Here is a 17,919-nt window from a genome sequence, read left to right as displayed (position 1 = left end):
ATAATACTGTAAAAGCATGATATGGTTTCTAAGCCATAAAATACATAGAATACATACATTAATAAATAAAGACTAAAAGCACTCAACTGGTGCTTCTAAAATATGCCTACCCGGTGTACCTAACCTAAGTCTAGTACGAGGGAAGAAGTAAGTGAGGTCTAGCTTAGTTTCAGTATTCTTTGCCAAGTATCTATCCAAGAATTCTCTACGGGTCTAATCAGCTCCGTACCTAGGTTTTAGAATGAAGGAGGTCTGGTATCTCTCTCTCAGGACTCGATTTTCCAACAACCCGCAAGGGTAGCTTGGAAACACTGGAGCTGGATTTCTCGGCAAGAGAAAAGACAGCGTTTCTCTCAGTGCATCTGCTGGAGGGTGGGCTTCCTTCGGCACTTGCTGCGGCGAGCTGTGTCGTGTAGGTAGATAGTCGAACTGCTCCAAACCACCGTGTGTTTGCCTGGGCAAGTGTGGGTGTAAGGCTGTCCGAGTGTCTGATATATATAAAACAAAGAACGGGCTGTATTTTCCTTGTAGACTCTTTGTAAAGCACCTTTTATTGTCAGGACTTTGGTCTACTATGCAAGAGAAGCTTCTTATAGGTAACAACACATATTAAAGGAGAAGGAAAAAAAAACAAATGAGGATGAGGATGTTGTCGTCAGGGCAAGGCGTCCATTTCTTGGTCTCCACCTTTGGGACTTGATGTTCCTTCGGACTTCTCCCCGTCGGGCTCCAGGGAAGGGCAGAGGGCAGAAAAAGAGGGGGATCGGGATTAATCACACCTGTATTTCTTAAGGTTATATATTGTGTACTACCATCACCACGTAGTGAATAGGGAGGGGGAACAAAGGGGTTTTAAAGTAATAGGGCAGGGTGTGCGAGAGGGATGCCGACAACACCTGTGTTTTCTGCTGGTTACCCCATCAACCCCACCAGAACGAGCTCCCTTAATGGCACTTGCCTTGGTCCACGACCCGTCCACAGGGTCGTGGCATCCGGACCCGGGGCGTCCTCTCCCTCCTTGGGCCGCCGGGTATGCGCTTTGTATGTGCTCTTGGGTGTTTCTTCTCCACGCTCTGCTCCCTCCGCGGCTCCTCCTCTGCTGGTTCCTCCGGACGCTTGTCTCCTCCTCTGCTTGGTTCCTTCGGTCACTGGGCTCCTCCACCGCTTGACTCCTCTGACAGCTGGACTCCTCCACTGCTTGACTCCTCTGACAGCTGGGCTCCTCCACCGCTTGCCTCCTCCGACAGCTGGGCTCCTCTGTACCTCCAAGTCATGGCTTCATGACGGTCCCGCCCCTCCGTCCTTCGGGCAGTGTTTATATCATCCCTCTTCAGTGTTTGTGCACCTACGTCATTACCCAGAGCTAGACTGCTGGCGGCTTCCGGTCGCGTTAGGGAGTCCCCGCCCGTCTTCCTCCACTTCCGGTCGGCGGCTTCGGTGGCGTCCCGGTCCTCCTCACAGTGGGCATATTTATACCCTGAAGGTGCCTAGTTTGACGTAAGGTTGGACATAATAACGCCATCAAAGACTCAGTTCTTTGAAAACTCCATGAGTTCTTGGATAAATCAATATTCAAGCAAGGGGAAATCCCTGACTGCTGAAGGCGGGTTTTTCCAAGAAATCGTTGTGGATTTTCGGAACTAGTGGAAGTAGCCATGCCGTATTTGGACTGCATAGGCTAAGTCTAAATATGGTTATGATTTCTATGCCTATATAAGGATAGGGTGATTTATACCTATATGGGCATGAATCGGGAAAATTACACTAGAGTCCTAAATTCATATACAACATACTAAGGGATGACTTGCTAATATTGAAAAGGAAGATGTAGGCCTGTCTAAAGGGGTTATTTTTACATGAATGAATTTGCAGTTAAAACCCTTTCCACTATACTATACGTGGCAGGCCTGAAGTTATGTTTGTCCGGTCACTGCATTGGGTGGCAAAATAGGTGCTGCAGCGCACTTGTGACATTTAACTTTTAGGCCCTGGGTACAGCTTGGTACCAAATACTAGGGACTTATATTATAGGCAAGTTACATATGTCAATCAGATGTATATACAGTTTACCAGGTTGAAAGGAGGAGCACAAGCACGTAACCACTGGTTAGCAGGGGTAGAGTGTAAAAGGTTTTGTAGCCTGTAAGGTGACACTGCAAAAACAACAAATTTCCAACAGAGGAGTTTTAGAAGTGAACTACTCACCAAAGGCCCTTTGATCTCATCTTCCTCATCAGCCTCCAACTGTACAGACAGGGCATCACAGTTGTTGAAGATCATACAGGACTGTACTCGCTTGGCTTCAAAGTCTGAAAAAGAAAGAGCGAGAGTGTCATACACAAGTGTTCAGCTCACTGGGTAACAATGCAACAGAAGGCATGCAAGGGACAAGCCACCCCATCTGATACCTTTATATATTTGCACAATGAAACAAGAGTGGTGCACTTTTGTACTAGGAAAAGGAGTTTTGGGTGCCCCCCTACCGTGTCCTTAAAGATGAGATGGTATTTGGGCAAAATATGGAGTTGTAAATATAGAGACAAAACCAGATTAAAAAAAATATTTGTGATCCAAAATATTGTGATGCAGAAATATTGTCGTCAAGAATAGTGTATCTTCAGGTAAATAATATAGTTAAGAATTTCGTTGTTGTGAATATCATTTTTAAAGTATACAGTTGTAAAGAATATAATTTTTAAGTTGAGCCTGGGCAGCGCATGCGCTGCTCTGGGAGGCATGCTGTATTAGGGTATGGACCTGAAGCTCCGCCCACTCTTCGCCCATCTTTTCTATTGGCTGCTGTGACTGCCCTTTGTAAAATGTTGCTTTTGATTTGATAATATTATTAGTACTGCCTTAGCACCTCACTGTCTTCTTTTGTAACCTCCCATCAGGACTGGACCTTTAACTTGGCCGTACCCTATTGCTTGCATTAGCCCTTCCAGAGAACTCTTTTCCTAATTACGGAAAGACCACTGGTGGGAATGAACAGCAGCTTTAGCAATGGGGGCCGCATTTTTCTTTTGGTATTTATAGAACGCTCTGCACACTTACACTTTTACAATGGGGCCACACACACCACTAAAGGGACGGGCAGCGCAGCTCGTTCAAAACTTTTTTGTTGTTGTAACATTAAATCATGGCAGCTGCGCGTCTTGTGCGAAGCTCGCCCAACTCATTATCTTTAATTATAGTGGCTCGTGCAACGCCCTCAAGGATTTTCACACAATTACCACGATGATTATGTAGAACGAGTCACTATCAATTAACTGACCTATTACTTGTGTTAGGAAACGCCAGCTACTTGCCCAGCGGTGCTCTCGATGCTGCGTGTGAGCCGGCTGTCGTTGGCTTGGTGGACATTATCAGCAGACTTGGCAATCAGATTGAAACTAGGTGGTGAAGTACTTGCGGATTGAACTGAAATCGGTACAGAAAGTTCCTTGTGTACAAGTCATGAGTATGAAATCTTAAGTGAGCTTGGTGAATATTATGAATACTTGTGGACTGCCACGCTTCTGCCTTCCTATTTGCATACAAACCAGCTGACTTTCAGAGGTTCCTTCACTGTAAGAATCCTGTGCATGGGCGGTGTCACACAGAGCCTGTTGGATGTAAGGGCGTAACACCGAGCAAGGTGCAGCTCCCAGGGTGCCGAAGCACTGATACTCTTTTAATTTATCATGTGCACTCAGAGAGTACATGTGCCTGCAGTGCCTCTTCCTCGCCACTGCTTTCTGTCCTTGTTTTAACCCACCTACCATTGTTTCAAAACCCTCATCCTCCTCCCACTTTCCATTCTTTGTAACCCACTCTCCGTTTCACCCACCACCCCCTTTTCCACTGTCCTATATAAGTGTTTATTCGCAAGTAGATGTCAAAGGAAAATAATTCTTCCTCACTAGTACCACAACCAAAGTGTAAACATTCACAAAAAACTAAATTAATTTCTGTAGTTTCTGTGATGTATTCTTAGTCCCACTTCTTAGCCAGGTAAAGTAAGAAACAGCCAACGCATTTTTAAAAAAAATAAAATTATTTTAGGGGGGGTGGGGTCCGTTTTTTTTTGCCATTACCCCCGTGGATGAGACCACCGACCGCCACTGTGTGTCGATATGTCCAAGTCCCCAGATCCAGATTAGAGCTCGGACACAAGCACAAATATCTTTTTGGCGGAAGAAGGAAACTTACACCGAACGGGGTGACCTGCAAAACTCCATCAAGGTGTGTTACCACCTGTTGGACCTCGGTGTAACGGAGGAGGGCCCTTGTTTTCGGTCCATGGAACAGGAAAAGGCATAATCATAGGACCCGTGAAAAAAAAAACCCAAAAAAACCCGGAGATCCTACCTCTATTGTACCAAAAAGTCCCAAAAGACAAGCTTTTTCCTACTGCAAGATCTGGCCAAGTCCACCCTAGAAACTTCATATAGGGACGTCAGCCACCCCGAATATGTTGGAGGTATTGCGTCAACCCAGAAACTACAAATCTGTCTTCTTGCCAGGAGAATTGCGTAGAAGAGAAAAGATCTAGCATGCCCGGAGATGTTTTCGTCAGACCCAAAGATGATCAGGGGAAGGGTGATGCTCAATTTGATGTTAAGAATAGAGCACAGGGCATCCTTCACTTCCCCCAAAAGAGACAGATAGCGAGACAATCTTTAAACATGTGCACATCCGAAGCTTCGGGCAGGTCACATTTATTGCATTTCTTACCCGGCTGAAATTTTGCTAGCTTTTGGGGAGAGAGATATGCTCGATGTAATGTAAACAGATGGTTTCGCCTCAACCATGTTGGTTTCACGATCTTATGTGAAAGGCTAAAAGAGTCCAGCCACTTCTGCTCACATTGGGCACCCACCTCCCCTCCCCATAACTTTTCTGGGAGTTTTAAGTCTCCGTCTATCTCTTCCAGAATCGCCCAATACCAGCAAGAGACCTCCTTACCTCCCCCAGGCCTTGTTACCAATAGATTTTCCAGGTTGCTACATTTACCCAGGGGGACCCCCTTCCTACTTAATGCATGAGCCCAGCAAGCCAGTTGCATGTATTTGAAGCTGGGGAATCCAGGCCCAACTCTTTCCCGCAACTCTTCCCAAGATGCAATTGAGCCTCCTGCCAGCAAGTCTCCCTATTTCAAGATTTCGGCATCCTTTACTGGGCACGCCAATTTGTCTTTAAGACAAGATGGAGTACCCGGCGAATCCCACAAAGTAGCTAAGTTGGAAAAATAACCAAGCCCTATACGTTTCCTAAGTGTAGTCCAACTTCTGGCCAATGATTGAAGCATTTTTAATTTAATTTTTTTTAAATTTCTGGTCCCCGAACTTGAAAAGAAAGCCGTCAGGTGGAAGATCGGCACCTTCTAGCATGGCTTGAAACATCTTTCCCCAGGAGCTATCTGATGGTGTTTTTAGAAGCATTCTAGAATAAGATAGCTGAAATGCCCACGCGTAGTATTACAGGTCAGGAAGCGTTAAGGCTCCTTTTTCCCTCCTTCTCCTCAGCTTCTTCCAAGCCAACCTGGTGGCTCCATACCTCCAAATAAAGGAATTTATCTATTGTTGGCATTTAGCTACTTGCTTAATATCAAAAGCCATCGGGATGGAGTTAAACAGAAAGGTGTATTTGGGCAGGATAGACATTTTTACTAAATTAGTCCTCCCAAAGATGGATAAAGGGAGGTGATTCCATACTTTTAGCTGCTTCTGACATTCTTTATGTACTCGCTCCAAATTATGAGCAGCCGTCTTACTGACATCTTGGATGATTCTAATGCCAAGATAACGCATGGAGGTCGCAACCCCCAAATGCGTGCTTGTAGTGTTCCAGGCCATGATTTCCGTTTTATTAACATTAATCTCGTATCGGGAAACCTTGCCAAACTCCTCTGCCCTCTTAATCACTGTGGGAAAGGCCAGATCTAAATCAGATGTCGTTATAAGAATATAATCTGCATATAGGGCTACCCGCTTGTCCCACCCTCCAAAGCTAAATGATGGTATATTAGCCTCCTCTCTAAGAATCTGAGCACAGGGCTCGATATAGAGATTAAAAAGGAGGGGGGAGAGCGGGCAGCCCTGCCTTGTACCCCTTGAAATTTCGAAACGCGCGTTTCATCACCACTGTGACTTCCTCAAGGCTTATAATGTGTAATCTACGAGCCCTAATATCAATTTCTTTGGCTCCAATATCCCCGAAAATGCCGAGGGTTCTTGGCCCTGATTCGCAAATAAACGGCAGATGGCAAATTGTAGTGACTGATATCGATCCCCGCTTCTCCTATTATGTTCCGGGCATCAATGGGATCAAATGCGCATCTACTTCCAGCACCGAAAAAACACGGGCCCCAGTCAGAAGTACTCGGCCCGGCTGGCGTCGAAACAAAGTATACATGTACCTCAGAAAAGTCGTTTGGACAAAGTTCTAGTCTGTAAAATATTGACAGCAGCGAAAGAGTCTATGTTAGCAGAGTCTTCACACATATAAATGTCCACGACCTTGAAGTGTCATAACCAAAATCATTCCAAAGATATGTAAACTGCCATTTTGTTCAAGGCGCAGTTCAATTGTAGTATTCTGGGTACTATGATAAGACCCTGTCAATTAAGTGGCAACAGTTCCCGCACGCGATCCAGTCTCGTTTCACCGAACCATTGTCCTTTATGTTTCCGGCTGGCCTCCCTCATGTAGCTTGATTTATATCACCCCATCCATTCCTAGGTGTGTATTTGTGCCTTTTTGAGAACACCATAGAAGGCACTTCTTTGCTACAAACTGTTTCAGAATGAGAACATACAGTGTAGATTCAGGTGGAACACGGCTTGCACTCGAGTGCTTGCCGTCAAAGCACACTTTTTCTGGCTTTGACTGAGTTTTAACTGAGTTGGAAAAGATTTTGTAAGGTACAAGCTGTTTACAAGTTTATTTTATCAAAAACATAAGAACCGATTTCAAGAAATTCATAAATAACTGCACTGTGTTCCACTTCCAGATATATAATTATGGGATGCCGCTCATGCTTTGTTTGCGCCAGCGATGTGTCCCTGGGCCTGTCACGCACCAGGCTTCTGCCTTCTTGCCTGACTCTCAGAAATTCCTTGTGAGAATACTGGGCCTCCGCCTGTGCCACACACATCCGGTTAGATTTAAGGGTGTAGTACTGAGCAGGGTACAGCTCCCAAGCTGCCCCAGGACTGGGATGTTAGATGAAGGTTATTGTGGTAAATAAATAAATAATACCCTATTTTTGACTAGACTTATAGCATAACAGATAGCTCAATAAATAAGAGTCAAGATTCGAGGTAGTAGGAGTTTCTGCAGGTTTATTACAGCATAAGGACAGGGTCAGGACAACCTGCATGGGAATAGGACAATAAGGCCCGACAGCTGCCGGGGCTGGGTCTGGGATGAGCGCGCTAACATTCAATAACAAAACATTGACTTATATACATAGCGCAAACACATAGCAGTACATTGCAGTAGGCGTAACAGTAGGTGGAGTAGAAGGCGTGACGCGTAGCAGTCGCGAGAGATAACAGTAATAAGAGGTGTAACGGGGAGTTTACTTAGACATGTGATGCAAAACGTAACAGAATATGTCATGAATGGGCGGACACATAGGAGGAGGCTACCTAAGGAGCAGGGACCTCTGACCTAATGGTGCGCGAAAACTGGCAATGACGTGTTACTAGGAGAAGCTGGGGGCTATGAACTCTGTGCTAGGAGCAGAGACTGGAGTCTGGAGGGTCGGAGCGACATGTACCTAAACCCTATCTGGTATCTACTGTTTAGGGAACATGTTGATATAAACTAGAAGTCATGAGGGGAAGGCTAACCTGATTCTAAGACTGGACCATGCATTATTCTACATGTAGTGCGTGAAGAATATTAAATGACCATTAAATACAGTATTTCTCTAACATGGAGACGAGAAGGCTAGACAATGACGGAAACTATTGATGCAGTTCAGTAGCTTAGGAATGCAGAGGAGGAGGACTGAACTGATAACTGGAACTATAACATACTTTTGGCAGACTCAGAGGCAGAGCCAAGCTGCACCGGGCACTGCGAGGCAGGAAGTAAGTGAAGGGTCGAGGATACAGGTGGGGGCTGTATCGCTCCTCAGCGAGGCTTTCAGGAGACAGGAGCTGAATCTGTGGTCCGGGCCCTTTTGAGGCCTGGAAACGGAGACTTTATAATTGAATAACGTGCACACTGAGAAACGTGGCAACATGTCTTACATAGGCCTGATATTCGTAGTATTCACGAGGACTGGAAACTAACATATTAGAGGTGGACACAACTGTAATTGCGTCTTTAATCAGAAATGGGGAATAACATATGCATATTGATCATGCACACATAACATATGATGGATGAGGCGTAGGGACACAGAACATGGCAAAATTTACTTTTCCACATTCCCTCCTTGTCACTACGTTTCCATCAGGAAACATCAATATTCATGATACCGTCTATCATTTCATACAGTACCATTTGCTCGTCTCGAATTGTCTTGGAGCGGGATTTAGAACGGGGCTTGGGACTGGGAATACAAGAGGTAGCACACATGCTGCAAATCGCAGGGCCACATTGTATACAGAGGCAGCAGCTAAATATGATCGCTACTGCAATACCTAGAAAGGACAGGACTTTCCAACCCCATGCGGAAATTATATTCCAGAACCAACCGGACCATGTCCAGGTGCCTGGATCTTGGTGTAACAGATGGGCAATTTTATGGAGTCTGGTTATAGCTGAATAAACAGACGGCGCGTTATTTGGAATGAAAATACAACAACTGGATCCGAGAATTCTACAGGCCCCGCCCCTATCGGCCAGTATGACGTCAAGGACGAGACGATTCTGTAAAACGACAATTCTCATAAAGGATTGCTCTTCAGTTAAGTTACCTAGAGCGGAGGCAGTCTCATCTACTACTGCTTCAAGGGTTCTTGTTAACCTACGGATTAGCTTACTATTTACAACTGTACCTAAATAAGGGAAAACACCTTTATCAATATCAATGAATTGCTCTGCGGCAGTTTCAGTATAATCGACAATCGGGAGATTTCTCTTGTGTCTAGTGTGTACTAAGAAAGAATTCCTATGATAGTCAGGTGGGGCTAGAAAAACAGGTGGCAGTAGGAAAGCAATGTAACAGGTTCCCTCCCAATCGAGGGGCAGACGGACATATGCAGTTTGACCACAAATAAAATAAGAATGACGTGAAGCTTTAAAAATAGATTTCCTACTGTCACTATACTCGATAACAGTAGTACATTCACTATGACCTATATGTACAGAACCATAACTACGGACACATAATTCGCCTTTGACAGGTAGTACTGAAATAGCAGGTAAGTCTGGAGTAGTATCAGACTGAACATTCAGGACCATGAAATTCGACGAATAATTACCTAAATTATATACTTCGTTTTCTAGATCTAAACCTGTTCTGTGGGGAAGACCTTGCTTGTCTGGAAAACATGTACTGTTAAGAAAAGACATATCTGTTGAGGATGACGTTAACGTGGACCATGCTCCACACGAACCATTATGTGAGAATGGATAAGGAAACAGTGGCAGAACTCCCTTCGGTGTCTGGAAAGGGGGGAGTCGACCACACACCCAACAATTAGTGGCATTGCTGGTCTGGTGTGAATAATGTAACATACGGATAAATGTGTTATTACGCATAGCGAGGCGGTATGAATATTCGTGAGGGGGCAGATCACTAAACGTGTGCTCTACTGTAGCATGAGCAGACATATTTACATGAGGAACTGAAAAACACAGATAGAAAGCATAGCTGGTGCAGGAAATCATTATGCTGAGAAATAATACGAAACTCAGAAAAACGATACATTTGATTGAGCTTTGACTGACTCTCTCACTATGGGGGTCTATTTTATACATGTCAGAAACAGTCTAACCGTTTCACCTAGGGGAGGACTTATACAATCAAACTGGCTGACTTATTAGACCTGAGCTTTAACTTATACTCCTGTTGCGGAGTTTTCTCTAACAAGGGAGGGGTTGTAATAATGTCTGGTGCGGGACAGTCCTTTAAAACAATGTTCTGGCAATCCTTCGAATCCTGGGAAATGTTCTCGGAAATGCTTTTGAAGACTGGTTTCGGTCCTTTGAAAAGTTTTACATGAGAAAGGTGGACCCACCCCTTCCTGCCTTCCAACTTGACGGCAGTCCGGGTGGTCAAGAGGACCTGACGTGGCTCCTTCCAACGTGGTTCCAGCGGACTTGATCTGTCGAAATTTCTGATCATCACAAGGGATCCTGGAACGATCTCGTGCGGTGCCACCTCAGTATTGTCTGGAAATGCGGCGGCAACCTGTGAACGACATGAGTTGAGGGCAGACATCAAGGAAGCTAGGTAATCTGTCAGCATATTACATGAAACATCGGTAATACTTCGGGGTCTAGGAGTACCCCACATGTTAGGGGGGCGGCCGAATACGACCTCATACGGGGACAGACCTGATCTGGAATGTGCGACCATGCGCATATAAAACAAAGCGACTGGCAGAGCTACTAGCCAGTCTACACCTTTGTCTTTACAGACTTTTGCAATACGGATTTTCAGAGTCTGATTATGTCTCTCTACGAGACCGGCTGCTTCAGGATGGCGTACACAATGAAACTTCCACTGGTACCCTAACAACAGGGAAACGTGTTTCATGAGTTCAGATGAAAATGGCTGACCGTTATCAGAATATACGACTCTAGGGAGTCCGTATCTAGGGAAAAATTCACGAACCAACTGCTTGGCAGTGGTCGCGGCTGTGTAGTCTGGGACTGGATATGCTTCTGTCCACCTGGACAAAGCGCATACAACTACAAGGACATACTTGAAACCTCGACATCGCTCCATCTGAATATAATCCATCTGGAGGACCTCAAAAGGGTGGTCAGGGGGCTGGAAACCACCTTGTTCCACCGGAACACTTTTACCTGGATTAAACTGACAACATATCATACAGGTACGGACTTTCTGCTTGGCTGCAGCTCGTAAATGCTTATTGAACCAAATGTTCTGGATACTGTCTAACATAGCTTTTTCTCCTAAATGTGCTGGACTATGTGCGGTATTGATAATGACTTGAACTATAGAATCGGGGAGAAACCATGTGGCTCTACCCTTCGTTAACCATCCTTGATCTGTCTGGACCCCTCCTTGTACAGACCATTTCTTGATTTCCTCGGGAGTAGCATGTGACTGGATATCTATGACATCTTGAGTAGGGTCCTTAACTGTCATGCATGTAATCAGATCTGGAATATGTGTCTGATTAACTGGAATGTCTGGAGTCTGTGCTGTAAGCTTGGCTGTGCGGTCTGCTAAATCATTACCTTGGGAAATAATGTCAGTAACTTTCGTATGTGCTTTGCACTTCATGATAGCAATAGATGTCGGTAAATGTATGGCATCTAACAGGGCTTGAATAAGGAGACCATGCTGAATCTTGGTTCCATGAGAAGTCATGAAACCTCTCTCCTGCCAGAGCACTCCGAAGTCGTGTACAACTCCGAATGCGTAACGTGAATCTGTGTAAACATTAACCTTCAGGTTCTTGGCATGTATACAGGCTTGTGTCAGAGCAACTAGCTCTGCTGCTTGAGCGGACAGGGTATCAATACGGTGTGTTTCAATAACTTCAGTGTCAGTAGTCACTGCATACGCGGCGACTAGTTCTCCTGTACTAGTTCTCATACATGAACCATCCACATAAAGTGTCAGGTCAGGATCTGGTAACGGAATGTCTGTCAGGTCTTGTCTTGGCTTTGTCGTAATGTTAACTACTTCCACACAATCATGTGTGTCTGGATTTGAACTAACTGATGGTAACAGTGTAGCAGGATTCAGAACGTTGCAGCGTCTAATTTCTATGTGTGGCTGGAACAGTGTCAATTCATAACCTGTTAAACGTGCAATTGTCAAGTGCTGAGTTTGTGTTCGGTTTAAAAGAACTTCTACTGAATGTGGGACCTGTACTGTCAGGGAATGTCCTAAAACTATAGAATCACTTTGTCTGATAGCTAGTGCTGTGGCTGCAACTGACTTGAGGCACGCAGGCAACGCCTGGGCGACTGGATCTAATGTGCTCGAAAAATAAGCACAGGGCTTGTATTGACCTGCTTGATCTTGTGTGAGAACAGATAATGCTGTACCTTCGCGTTCAGTAACGAAAAGTGTAAAAGGCTTACTGTAGTTCGGTGTAGCTAGAACTGGAGCTTGACATAGGGCTTTCTTTAACTCGTTGAAACTAAGTGTATGTTCAGATGTCCAAGGGAGGACAGTCGATACGGCTGCCTCCTGTGTCGTTAACTGTATCAGTGGCTTGGCTAGAAATGCATACTGGGGAATCCATTGTCTACAATAAGAAGTAAGGCCGATAAAGGCACGTACCTCCTTCTGGGTTCTGGGCTGGGGAAGACTCGCTATTAACTGGATACGGTCGGGTGTCAACTGCCTACCCCTCTTGGACAGCAAGTGTCCTAAGTATACCACTTGCTGGACACAGAATTGAAGCTTCGAAGGTGACACCTTGTGCCCCATCTCGGCTAGAAAATACAGAACTGTAAGTGATGCTCGCTCACAGGCACATTCGGAACGGGCAGTGATCAGTAGATCATCGACATACTGGAGCAGGGCAGTGTCAGTTGGCATGTGAATATTGTCTAGCTGTCTCTTGAGTGCTTGACTGTAAATACTAGGGCTTTCTGTGAAACCTTGAGGAGCGCGTGTAAACATATAGCTCCTTCCATTTAAACAAAATCCGAAAAGAAACTGGCTGTCTGGATGAATTGGGACACTGAAAAATGCATTCTTGAGGTCTATGACAGTGAAAAACGTGGCTTCGGAATCAATGGCTGTTAACAGGGAAGAAATATCTGGGACAACTGGGTACTGAGGAATAATACATTTATTAAGCTCTCGTAAATCAATCACTAATCGATATACTGGGGGTGCATTTGGATCAGTACGTTTCATGACTGGAATGATCGGAGAATTACATACATTGGAGTCAGTTTCTACAACTACTCCTTGAGCCATGAGCTCGTCAATAATTTTGGATAAGGCTGCTACAGCCTCAGGTGGCAATCTATACTGCCTGATTCGTGGTAACACTACACCTGGTTTAAGAGTCACACGATAGGGTGTGATTTGCATGTAACCTACATCAGTTGGACCTTGCGCCCATAAATGCTGCGGAACATTAGACAATCTTGAATCAAAATCTCGTAATACATAGTGACCCTTAAAGTCACGTAGGAACAGACGTATTCCCTCTGGGGAACAGCAAATAACTGCACCTAATTCCTTCAGTGTCTTAATGCCTAATAGATTTTCTGGACATGACTTAGTAAGTAACAGATCAGTAGTACGGGACAATGGACCTACTTCTAGAGTAACTGGCTTAGATATCTCATTAACTATGGGTTTTCCTGAAAATCCAAGGGAAACATTTCTTGAGCCTGAGAGCGGAGCCCCTGGTACTTCGGCGTGACTAATTGTGGTCCTACTTGCCCCTGTATCGATCAAAAACTTTCTGTCTTTCCCTAATACTTGACTGTGAACATAGGGACCTTCTTGGTCTACAGGTATCTCGATGAGAGGCAAGCCTACCTCCCTCTCTAGGCTGTTTCATGAATATGACTGGTACTCTGGATACTCGGACTGTGCATACTGGTACATCTGCGATGTAACGTGCTGTGTTGCAGCAATAGGCTGCGGTACTGTAACTGTCTGTTGTGCATTCTGTGACTGAAGAGTCTGTGAAACTTGTTCTTGTCTAGGCGGACGTGGTCTTTCTTTAGTCTTACCAGTAGCTATGTTGTGTTTCAGAACTGCACACTCGTTTATAAAATGACCTGGCTGTTTACAATAATTGCAGTTCCCTTTAACGGGAGCCGCAAGATGACTGGCTTGATTCGGACCCCTCTTCTGACTGTCTTGAGGAATAGATTGTGCAACTAGCACTTTCATTTTCGTGTCTTTCATACGTTTTCTTTCGTGTTCTTGCTCTTCTCTGATTCTATTCTGGTGATACTGGAGCATCTGGAGCATCTGGGACGGAGTATTTGCTTGCCAGGTGCTTTCGACTTTCAAAACTCGGTTTTTAATTTGTGGACTTGAATTCTCGACTAATTTGGTAACGAAAAGATGAGGGTACGACTCACTACTTGTCTTGAGACCACTGTTGATACTGAAGCATTTCTCAAATCTAGAATAAAAATCACTAATGTCCTCATCTTGCTTCTGTTTACAGGCTGAGATTGCATCCCAGTCTTCTTTCCTAGTTGTCAATAATCTGGGTAAAACTTGAATCAATAATTCTGGTAATTCTTTACATTTATCTCCAAGACCGGTACCTGGTACTCGTGCCTTGTCTTCAGCTTCTAGAGCTGCCCAATCGATCTTTTTCTCTCCCACCTCCCATTCTTTTTCCTTTAACTTTTCATACACCCCTGCGGGTAGCAGGACCTTTAACATTTTAATGATATCTGGGTAAGTGTATTCTCCCATACGGAGCATGTCTTTTAATTCTCTATGGAACCCCGCTGGATCTTTGTCATGACTGGGAATTAATTTCTTCATTTCAAGGAGTTCCATCTTTGAAATCGGAGTGTATACAAACACTCGTTGCATTACGCCACCCGCCCCTTGGACTGGGTGGACTTCTCGTAGCGGATTCTGTCTGTCTATGTAAAATGGTTTACTTTCTGGGGGTGAGACATGAACAAAATGCGGATTCAGAAACGTTCTATATTTGTGACGCTGTTCTAGAATGACACTTATTAAATCGGTACCTAGACCTCTCCATCTGTTCTGGAGTAACTCGTTCAGGATATCATGTAACGGGCCTGGATCAGAATGTTGACCCTCATACAGGGTAATGAGGTGCTGGATCATATACATACCCACCAGTCGTTGCTCGGCTGGGGGCAGTTTCAGAAACATTTGTGCCACTATTTCGTCTGGAAAAGTGGTAGAATCAGTAATCCATCGGACTGCTGATCGGGCTAGTTCTTGTTCATGCATGGTACTTAATTCGCTATAACCGACTCGTGATTTCAGAATGTGATCGGTAGCTTGAAATACTTGTTCTAGAGAACCTCGTTCTGGTGCTGGATGATGAAAAATAGACATAGGTTCTAGACGTAAATGGCGATCTGGAAATCTGGATTTTCCTACATACGCTATTCTGGCGGGATTCTCGTCTTCCTCTTCAGGATCAGAGACACTTTCTTTCTCGCTTACTTGTGCTGCTTTACGCTGTTCGTGTAACCTTATTATTTCTTTACGAATTTTCTTGTACATACTTTCCATGGCACTAATGGTCTTGTGCTTACCCTCGGCTATATTATCACTCCACCTTGTCAGGATTCTCATTTCGGCGGGATCTTTAGACGGGTAATCTTGTTCTCTTATTAGACAATTGATCAGGAACTTTAATATCATGAGCTGAATCTCGGCTTTCCTTTGAGACATAATCTCGCCTATACTTTCTGGATCATCCCCTGTACGGATGAAACGATATATTCTGTCTAGATCTTCTTTCATATTTGGTAAGGTGACTAGATACTCGGTCACCCTTCTTACGCGTACGGAATATAAAACCATATTATACTCGCCTGGAACTGTGTCATAGACGCATTCGGCAAGGGCTTGTCTGATTTCTGTAACTGACTTATTACTTTTTGGAGTACGCTGTGATGCTTGAGCATGTAATTCGAGTGCTGACAAACGCTTGTGTGGCGGCGGGGTTTGAGGAGGACCTCCTCCTGCGGCCCCTAGACTAGAATCGTCGACTGACATTCTTCGTGCTTGCAGGGTCGGTAATTGTAACGTGGGCTGAACTTGTATGGCAGGCTGACCCGGGGGTACCGTAGCAGGTACTCCGGTGTCTGGAGGAACGGGAAGTGCCTGATTTACAGGGACAGGCGGAGCGCGAACAGGATTGGCATATTCGGGGACTGTGTCGTCCAGATAGGACGAAATAAAAATATCAGCTGCGGTCGGTTTGTGACGTAGTTTGGTCGGAACTAATGGTGGCGGGAAATTACTAGATGCCTCTGGGGTCGCTTTTGGCACTCCTTCGGCAAGAAGAGGATACATACCCTTAATAAGGGCATGCCTCTGTCTGTCTGACTGTTCGGCTTTGACTTGTTCACCTATCTCGATTAATTCTCTTTCTTGGGCTCGTTCCTGGGATTCTCTACTTAACTCTGACTTTCTGACTTCCTTTTCCGTTCTTCTATGAGCTTCCTTACGCCATAACTCGATGGCATCTTTCTGTGACTGTCTGGCTTTCTTTTTCCATAATGCTTCTTCTACTCGCATGATACATTCAGCATCCCATGTACCCGATACGGGCCATCTATACTTTTCTTCTAACTGTTTGGTATACTCTACCCATAAATCTAGATACAATATGGCGCTTATGCCATGTTTCTGATACATAAAGTGACCTGGACTGTCCCTAGGCGGGACAGGAACTGCTTCCTCTAACAGACCCTTTCTAGTTTTTAACTGACGTAACTTGGAAAATATAGGCATGACTGAACTGTAATCTGGACAAAATACAATACACAAAAAAAAACACGAAATCACATCGCACTCATACCACAACAGTAAATTACATGAAGAACATTATAAATAACAGTTCGAACAGAATATTACCTGGAATACTGAGAACAGAAAGAGAACAGATTTTCTCGAGAACGGAACAGACTAGAGTTACTGGATGCACTGCTGTAACAGTGCGGAACATACCGGTCCCATAAAGGGACACATCAAGACCCGTATCCACCTAGGTGAACACTTCGTTTGTGAGTCTGGGCACCACCAACCCACGGACCAGGAGTCAATTTAGATTGGTCCTGTCTAGATACTACCCCAGCAATGGTACTCACCGGGCAGCACGGAACGGAAGGCCTCGGACTGGACTGGACGACGGACGACGAATTTCGGACTTCGGACTTCAGTTACAGGTGGGCCTCCGGATACCTCGGACCTTGTACTCTCGGCTTGGGCTCTGGTCGGGACTCGCCGCGTTCCTCCACCGTCTCGTTCGGATGCTGGACCGCCTCCTCCGTCTCCTCCGTGGGCCTGAGGGATACTTGAGCAGAAATATCTGCCACTGCGCAGAAGAGTTCCGTCACGACTGCAGAGGGTCAGGGGGTCGGCGTGGCTTCACCGACGCGTGGGGAAAGGGCAAGTCCCTATTCGGGCGCCATTATGTGGTAAATAAATAAATAATACCCTATTTTTGACTAGACTTATAGCATAACAGATAGCTCAATAAATAAGAGTCAAGATTCGAGGTAGTAGGAGTTTCTGCAGGTTTATTACAGCATAAGGACAGGGTCAGGACAACCTGCATGGGAATAGGACAATAAGGCCCGACAGCTGCCGGGGCTGGGTCTGGGATGAGCGCGCTAACATTCAATAACAAAACATTGACTTATATACATAGCGCAAACACATAGCAGTACATTGCAGTAGGCGTAACAGTAGGTGGAGTAGAAGGCGTGACGCGTAGCAGTCGCGAGAGATAACAGTAATAAGAGGTGTAACGGGGAGTTTACTTAGACATGTGATGCAAAACGTAACAGAATATGTCATGAATGGGCGGACACATAGGAGGAGGCTACCTAAGGAGCAGGGACCTCTGACCTAATGGTGCGCGAAAACTGGCAATGACGTGTTACTAGGAGAAGCTGGGGGCTATGAACTCTGTGCTAGGAGCAGAGACTGGAGTCTGGAGGGTCGGAGCGACATGTACCTAAACCCTATCTGGTATCTACTGTTTAGGGAACATGTTGATATAAACTAGAAGTCATGAGGGGAAGGCTAACCTGATTCTAAGACTGGACCATGCATTATTCTAC

General features: G+C 45.1%; 1 protein-coding gene across 3 annotated transcripts in view; it reads right to left on the bottom strand.

The window, feature by feature from the left end:
* Positions 1-17,919, bottom strand: part of POLR1H (RNA polymerase I subunit H) — a 326,787-nt gene that overhangs the window by 162,638 nt on the left and 146,230 nt on the right. For all 3 annotated transcript variants that reach the window (XM_078669200.1, XM_078669197.1, XM_078669198.1), the window contains one exon: positions 2,206-2,309. In XM_078669200.1, coding sequence (XP_078525326.1) covers positions 2,206-2,309 — 104 coding nt within the window. The remainder of the gene's footprint in view (positions 1-2,205; positions 2,310-17,919) is intronic.

The sequence above is a fragment of the Lissotriton helveticus genome, chromosome 12, assembly GCF_964261635.1.
Source record: "Lissotriton helveticus chromosome 12, aLisHel1.1, whole genome shotgun sequence".
NCBI classification, from domain to species: domain Eukaryota; kingdom Metazoa; phylum Chordata; class Amphibia; order Caudata; family Salamandridae; genus Lissotriton; species Lissotriton helveticus.
The sequence above is the reverse complement of the archived record's forward strand: the minus strand, read 5'-3'. Positions and strand labels throughout refer to the sequence as shown.